Below are 8,424 nucleotides of genomic sequence, written 5' to 3' on the forward strand. Positions count from 1 at the left end.
CCCCCCCCCCCCCCCAAACGACAACAACAAGAATGCCGTTGGCAACAAAAGCACCAATATACCACAACTGTGACAACAACAGCAACACCAACAGTCAAAATAACAACAACAATTTAGAGTTCAATTCTAAACTGTTCTAACTACCTTTCCCCTGTAGCCTACTCCTGGAGTGGAGTCTTGTGTTGGGGTCCTGTTTGTGTCTGATGTCTATATTGTCACTTGTCTTCTGCAACATGTTTATGGAGGAATAATAGAAATGAAGATAAATACACTTTAAAACTAATGGTGATTATGATGACATTGATGATGACGATAACGATGGTGATGATTTGGTGATTATGAAGCTTCGAAAGAGTAGGTGTAGTCAAAGGAGGAGGACGTAGAAAGAGAGGGGGTGGAGGGGGGGGGGAGGGAGGAAGGTGGAAGATAATCATGATGTTACCACTTACACGAAAACATGAACAAATATATTAGGGAAAATCAGAAACACAAATATAAAATATGGTTGCTTACACAAAGCTCTCCGCACCTTTCCCCTGTAGTCTACTCCTGCTTGGACAAGATGGACGGAGGCTACTACCCGGATACCACCAACTGTTACGGCTACTATTACTGTTCCAACGGGGTACCCTACCCCCAGACCTGTGTGGGCGGACAGCATTTCAATCCTGTGACAGTTTCTTGTGACGATGCCGTCAACGTGCTGTGTGTTATTGGCACCACACTAGGTAAATGTTTAGTTGTGAAATTCTGTTTTTTTGTGTTTTTTAAAAACTTTTTTCTGTCTATAGTCATTCCTTCTTGTTTTGATTTATATCCCCTCTCTCTCCAGTGAAAGTATTCTTTTTCTTAAATCCATTCTTGTTGTAATCTTATTTTTTTATATTCATTGTTCCATTCTGATTTCATTATGTGGCCTTATGCTGCTTTGATTTTCTCATTCCTTTGCTTTTATATAATACCCAAATTCTTTGGTGAATCTTATATTTGTACTGTCTTATTTTTACCTTTTTTCTCTCTTTCCGAACTAAAACATTAATATACATAATATATTATTATACTTTTTTATCACCTCTTCCCCCCAGTGCCCCCTGTGTCGTGTGACGGATTGCCAGATGGGACTTACCTCACAGACCCCTATGACTGCCATCTATACTACCGCTGTATGTACGGGGAGGCCAGGCATGGCCGCTGTCCGGATGACTTGGTGTGGAATGACGTGTCCATGGCATGTGATCACGTAATCAACGTGGACTGCTCGGCACGAGGAAACCTGACGGTCACTGGGAGCACTTCTGGTGTGACGTCAAGCGACTACCCAAGTCCTACACCAACTGCACAGGGTAAATCTTATTTTTGGATGGTCTTTTGGACAGAGAAGCTATGTTTACCCATGATGAGGAAGTCTTGTGTTGGGGTCCTTTTTGTATCTGATGTCTATTTTGTCACTTGTCTTCTGCAACATGTTTATGGAGGAATAATAAAAATGAAGATAAATACATGTCTTTAAAACTAATGATGATGATGGTAATGATGATAATGGTGACAATGATAGTGATGATGATTTGATGATTTTGAAGCGTCGAAGGAGTAGGAGTAGACAAAGGAGGAGTACGTAGAAAGATAGTGGAGGGGGAAGACAAACATGATGATAACACTTACAAGAAAACAGCCACAAATATGTTAGGGAAAATCAGAAACAGATTTAAAATCTGGTTGTTAACACAATGCTTTCTACACCTTTCCCCTGTAGCCTATTCCTGCGTGGACAAGATGGACGGAGGCTACTACCCGGATCCCACCAACTGTTACGGCTACTTTTACTGTTCCAACGGGGTACCCTACCCCCAGACCTGTGTGGGCGGACAGCACTTCAATCCTGTGACAGTTTCTTGTGACGATGACGTCAACGTGCTATGTATTATTGGCACCACGCCAGGTAAATGTTTAGTTGCGAAATGCCTTCTTAATAAAAAATCATTCTTTTGTGTATGATTCTTATTTGGTTGATATCGTCTTCTCTTTCCTGTTAAATTATTCTTATTCTTACTTCCATTCTTTTTTGTAATCTCATTCCATGGTCGTCATTGTTCCATTCCGATTTTAATGACATGGTTTTATACTGCTTTGACGATTCTTTTCCATTACTGTTTATACATTTCCCAAATTCTCTTGGGAATCTACTATTCATACCGTCCTTTTTTTCAACCCGTTTTTCTCTCATTACAACCTAAAATATATGTTCTTTTACAATCTCCTTCCCCCAGTACCCCCTGTGTTGTGTGACGGATTGCCAGACGGGACTTACCTCACAGACCCCTATGACTGCCACTTGTACTACCGTTGTATGTACGGGGAGGCCAGGCATGGCCGCTGTCCGGATGACTTGGTGTGGAATGATGTTTCCATGGCATGTGATCACATGATCAACGTGGACTGCTCGGGACGAGGACACCAGACGGTCACTGGGAGCACTTCCGGTGTGACGTCAAATGACTACCCAAGTCCTACACCACCTGCACAGGGTAAAGCTTACTTTTTGATGGTCGTTTGGACAGAGAAGCTATGTGTACACATGATGAGCACGTGGAGTCTTCTGTTGGGGTTCTGTTTGTGTCTGAAGTCTATATTGTCACTTGTCTTCTGCAACATGTTTATGGAGGAATAATAGAATTGAAGATAAATACATGTCTTTAAAACTAATGATGATGATGGTAATGATGATAATGGTGACAATGATAGTGATGATGATTTGATGATTTTGAAGCGTCGAAGGAGTAGGAGTAGACAAAGGAGGAGGACGTAGAGAGAGAGTGGAGGGGGAAGACAAACATGATGATAACACTAACAAGAGAACAGCAACAAATATGTTGGTGAAAATCAGAAACACAGATTTAAAATCTGGTTGTTAACACAATGCTTTCTACACCTTTCCCCTGTAGCCTACTCCTGCGTGGACAAGATGGACGGAGGCTACTACCCGGATCCCACCAACTGTTATGGCTACTATTACTGTTCCAATGGGGTACCCTACCCCCAGACCTGTGTGGGCGGACAGCACTTCAATCCTGTGACAGTTTCTTGTGACGATGCCGTCAACGTGCTTTGTGTTATTGGCACCACACTAGGTAAATGTTAAGTTGTGAAATTCTGGCTTTTTGTTTTTTAAAACTTTTTTCTTTCTATAGTCGTTCCTTTTTGTTTTGGTTTATATCCCCTCTCTCTCCAGTAAAAGTATTCTTTTTCTTAAATCCATTCTTGTTGTAATCTTATTTAATTATATTCATTGTTCCATTCCGATTTCTGTACGGGGCCTTAAGGCCTTATGCTGCTTTAATTTTCTCCTTCCATTGCTTTTATATAATACCCCAAATCTCTCGGGAATCTTATATATTTGTACTGTCTTATTTTTACCTTTTTCCTCTTATTCCGAACTAAAACATTAATATACATAATATATTTTAATACTTTTTTTTTACCACCTCTTCCCTCAGTACCCCCTGTGTCATGTGACGGATTGCCAGACGGGACTTACCTCACAGACCCGTATGACTGCCATCTGTACTACCGTTGTATGTACGGGGAGGCCAGGCATGGCCGCTGTCCGGATGACTTGGTGTGGAATGATGTGTCCATGGCATGTGATCACGTGATCAACGTGGATTGCTCTGGACGAGGACACCAGACGGTCACTGGGAGCACTTCCGGTGTGACGTCAAGCGACTACCCAAGTCCTACACCAACTGTACAGGGTAAAGCTTTCTTTTTGATGGTCGTTTGGACAGAGAAGCTATGTGTACACATGATGAGCACGTGGAGTCTTGTGTTGGGGTCCTGTTTGTGTCTGAAGTCTATATTGTCACTTGTCTTCTGCAACATGTTTATGGAGGAATAATAGAATTGAAGATAAATACATGTCTTTAAAACTAATGGTGATTATGATGACAATGATGATGACGATAATGATGATGATGATTTGGTGATTATGAAGCGTCGAAGGAGTAGGAGTAGACAAAGGAGGAGGACGTAGAGAGAGAGTGGAGGGGGAAGACAAACATGATGATAACACTAACAAGAGAACAGCAACAAATATGTTGGTGAAAATCAGAAACACAGATTTAAAATCTGGTTGTTAACACAATGCTTTCTACACCTTTCCCCTGTAGCCTACTCCTGCGTGGACAAGATGGACGGAGGCTACTACCCGGATCCCACCAACTGTTATGGCTACTATTACTGTTCCAACGGGGTACCCTACCCCCAGACCTGTGTGGGCGGACAGCACTTCAATCCTGTGACAGTTTCTTGTGACGATGCCGTCAACGTGCTTTGTGTTATTGGCACCACACTAGGTAAATGTTAAGTTGTGAAATTCTGGCTTTTTGTTTTTTAAAACTTTTTTCTTTCTATAGTCGTTCCTTTTTGTTTTGGTTTATATTCCCTCTCTCTCCAGTAAAAGTATTCTTTTTCTTAAATCCATTCTTGTTGTAATCTTATTTAATTATATTCATTGTTCCATTCCGATTTCTGTACGGGGCCTTAAGGCCTTATGCTGCTTTAATTTTCTCCTTCCATTGCTTTTATATAATACCCCAAATCTCTCGGGAATCTTATATATTTGTACTGTCTTATTTTTACCTTTTTCCTCTTATTCCGAACTAAAACATTAATATACATAATATATTTTAATACTTTTTTTTTACCACCTCTTCCCTCAGTACCCCCTGTGTCATGTGACGGATTGCCAGACGGGACTTACCTCACAGACCCGTATGACTGCCATCTGTACTACCGTTGTATGTACGGGGAGGCCAGGCATGGCCGCTGTCCGGATGACTTGGTGTGGAATGATGTGTCCATGGCATGTGATCACGTGATCAACGTGGATTGCTCTGGACGAGGACACCAGACGGTCACTGGGAGCACTTCCGGTGTGACGTCAAGCGACTACCCAAGTCCTACACCAACTGTACAGGGTAAAGCTTTCTTTTTGATGGTCGTTTGGACAGAGAAGCTATGTGTACACATGATGAGCACGTGGAGTCTTGTGTTGGGGTCCTGTTTGTGTCTGAAGTCTATATTGTCACTTGTCTTCTGCAACATGTTTATGGAGGAATAATAGAATTGAAGATAAATACATGTCTTTAAAACTAATGGTGATTATGATGACAATGATGATGACGATAATGATGATGATGATTTGGTGATTATGAAGCGTCGAAGGAGTAGGAGTAGACAAAGGAGGAGGACGTAGAGAGAGAGTGGAGGGGGAAGACAAACATGATGATAACACTAACAAGAGAACAGCAACAAATATGTTGGTGAAAATCAGAAACACAGATTTAAAATCTGGTTGTTAACACAATGCTTTCTACACCTTTCCCCTGTAGCCTACTCCTGCGTGGACAAGATGGACGGAGGCTACTACCCGGATCCCACCAACTGTTATGGCTACTATTACTGTTCCAACGGGGTACCCTACCCCCAGACCTGTGTGGGCGGACAGCACTTCAATCCTGTGACAGTTTCTTGTGACGATGCCGTCAACGTGCTTTGTGTTATTGGCACCACACTAGGTAAATGTAAAGTTGTGAAATTCTGGCTTTTTGTTTTTTAAAACTTTTTTCTTTCTATAGTCGTTCCTTTTTGTTTTGGTTTATATCCCCTCTCTCTCCAGTAAAAGTATTCTTTTTCTTAAATCCATTCTTGTTGTAATCTTATTTAATTATATTCATTGTTCCATTCCGATTTCTGTACGGGGCCTTAAGGCCTTATGCTGCTTTAATTTTCTCCTTCCATTGCTTTTATATAATACCCCAAATCTCTCGGGAATCTTATATATTTGTACTGTCTTATTTTTACCTTTTTCCTCTTATTCCGAACTAAAACATTAATATACATAATATATTTTAATACTTTTTTTTACCACCTCTTCCCTCAGTACCCCCTGTGTCATGTGACGGATTGCCAGACGGGACTTACCTCACAGACCCGTATGACTGCCATCTGTACTACCGTTGTATGTACGGGGAGGCCAGGCATGGCCGCTGTCCGGATGACTTGGTGTGGAATGATGTGTCCATGGCATGTGATCACGTGATCAACGTGGATTGCTCTGGACGAGGACACCAGACGGTCACTGGGAGCACTTCCGGTGTGACGTCAAGCGACTACCCAAGTCCTACACCAACTGTACAGGGTAAAGCTTTCTTTTTGATGGTCGTTTGGACAGAGAAGCTATGTGTACACATGATGAGCACGTGGAGTCTTGTGTTGGGGTCCTGTTTGTGTCTGAAGTCTATATTGTCACTTGTCTTCTGCAACATGTTTATGGAGGAATAATAGAATTGAAGATAAATACATGTCTTTAAAACTAATGGTGATTATGATGACAATGATGATGACGATAATGATGATGATGATTTGGTGATTATGAAGCGTCGAAGGAGTAGGAGTAGACAAAGGAGGAGGACGTAGAGAGAGAGTGGAGGGGGAAGACAAACATGATGATAACACTAACAAGAGAACAGCAACAAATATGTTGGTGAAAATCAGAAACACAGATTTAAAATCTGGTTGTTAACACAATGCTTTCTACACCTTTCCCCTGTAGCCTACTCCTGCGTGGACAAGGTGGACGGAGGCTACTACCCGGATCCCACCAACTGTTATGGCTACTATTACTGTTCCAACGGGGTACCCTACCCCCAGACCTGTGTGGGCGGACAGCACTTCAATCCTGTGACAGTTTCTTGTGACGATGCCGTCAACGTGCTTTGTGTTATTGGCACCACACTAGGTAAATGTTAAGTTGTGAAATTCTGGCTTTTTGTTTTTTAAAACTTTTTTCTTTCTATAGTCGTTCCTTTTTGTTTTGGTTTATATCCCCTCTCTCTCCAGTAAAAGTATTCTTTTTCTTAAATCCATTCTTGTTGTAATCTTATTTAATTATATTCATTGTTCCATTCCGATTTCTGTACGGGGCCTTAAGGCCTTATGCTGCTTTAATTTTCTCCTTCCATTGCTTTTATATAATACCCCAAATCTCTCGGGAATCTTATATATTTGTACTGTCTTATTTTTACCTTTTTCCTCTTATTCCGAACTAAAACATTAATATACATAATATATTTTAATACTTTTTTTTACCACCTCTTCCCTCAGTACCCCCTGTGTCATGTGACGGATTGCCAGACGGGACTTACCTCACAGACCCGTATGACTGCCATCTGTACTACCGTTGTATGTACGGGGAGGCCAGGCATGGCCGCTGTCCGGATGACTTGGTGTGGAATGATGTGTCCATGGCATGTGATCACGTGATCAACGTGGATTGCTCTGGACGAGGACACCAGACGGTCACTGGGAGCACTTCCGGTGTGACGTCAAGCGACTACCCAAGTCCTACACCAACTGTACAGGGTAAAGCTTTCTTTTTGATGGTCGTTTGGACAGAGAAGCTATGTGTACACATGATGAGCACGTGGAGTCTTGTGTTGGGGTCCTGTTTGTGTCTGAAGTCTATATTGTCACTTGTCTTCTGCAACATGTTTATGGAGGAATAATAGAATTGAAGATAAATACATGTCTTTAAAACTAATGGTGATTATGATGACAATGATGATGACGATAATGATGATGATGATTTGGTGATTATGAAGCGTCGAAGGAGTAGGAGTAGACAAAGGAGGAGGACGTAGAGAGAGAGTGGAGGGGGAAGACAAACATGATGATAACACTAACAAGAGAACAGCAACAAATATGTTGGTGAAAATCAGAAACACAGATTTAAAATCTGGTTGTTAACACAATGCTTTCTACACCTTTCCCCTGTAGCCTACTCCTGCGTGGACAAGATGGACGGAGGCTACTACCCGGATCCCACCAACTGTTATGGCTACTATTACTGTTCCAACGGGGTACCCTACCCCCAGACCTGTGTGGGCGGACAGCACTTCAATCCTGTGACAGTTTCTTGTGACGATGCCGTCAACGTGCTTTGTGTTATTGGCACCACACTAGGTAAATGTAAAGTTGTGAAATTCTGGCTTTTTGTTTTTTAAAACTTTTTTCTTTCTATAGTCGTTCCTTTTTGTTTTGGTTTATATCCCCTCTCTCTCCAGTAAAAGTATTCTTTTTCTTAAATCCATTCTTGTTGTAATCTTATTTAATTATATTCATTGTTCCATTCCGATTTCTGTACGGGGCCTTAAGGCCTTATGCTGCTTTAATTTTCTCCTTCCATTGCTTTTATATAATACCCCAAATCTCTCGGGAATCTTATATATTTGTACTGTCTTATTTTTACCTTTTTCCTCTTATTCCGAACTAAAACATTAATATACATAATATATTTTAATACTTTTTTTTACCACCTCTTCCCTCAGTACCCCCTGTGTCATGTGACGGATTGCCAGACGGGAC

General features: G+C 41.5%; 1 protein-coding gene across 1 annotated transcript in view; it reads left to right on the forward strand.

The window, feature by feature from the left end:
• Nucleotides 1-8,063, forward strand: part of LOC106011594 — a 17,359-nt gene extending 9,296 nt beyond the window's left edge. The window contains exons 8-20 of the mRNA XM_013081756.1: nucleotides 543-728; nucleotides 1,086-1,343; nucleotides 1,754-1,939; nucleotides 2,268-2,525; nucleotides 2,943-3,128; nucleotides 3,495-3,752; nucleotides 4,167-4,352; nucleotides 4,719-4,976; nucleotides 5,391-5,576; nucleotides 5,942-6,199; nucleotides 6,614-6,799; nucleotides 7,165-7,422; nucleotides 7,837-8,063. Coding sequence (XP_012937210.1) covers nucleotides 543-728; nucleotides 1,086-1,343; nucleotides 1,754-1,939; nucleotides 2,268-2,525; nucleotides 2,943-3,128; nucleotides 3,495-3,752; nucleotides 4,167-4,352; nucleotides 4,719-4,976; nucleotides 5,391-5,576; nucleotides 5,942-6,199; nucleotides 6,614-6,799; nucleotides 7,165-7,422; nucleotides 7,837-8,063 — 2,891 coding nt within the window. The remainder of the gene's footprint in view (nucleotides 1-542; nucleotides 729-1,085; nucleotides 1,344-1,753; nucleotides 1,940-2,267; nucleotides 2,526-2,942; nucleotides 3,129-3,494; nucleotides 3,753-4,166; nucleotides 4,353-4,718; nucleotides 4,977-5,390; nucleotides 5,577-5,941; nucleotides 6,200-6,613; nucleotides 6,800-7,164; nucleotides 7,423-7,836) is intronic.
• The last annotated feature ends 361 nt before the right edge of the window (nucleotides 8,064-8,424 follow it).

Source organism: Aplysia californica, unplaced genomic scaffold, assembly GCF_000002075.1.
Source record: "Aplysia californica isolate F4 #8 unplaced genomic scaffold, AplCal3.0 scaffold00145, whole genome shotgun sequence".
Classification (NCBI taxonomy): domain Eukaryota; kingdom Metazoa; phylum Mollusca; class Gastropoda; order Aplysiida; family Aplysiidae; genus Aplysia; species Aplysia californica.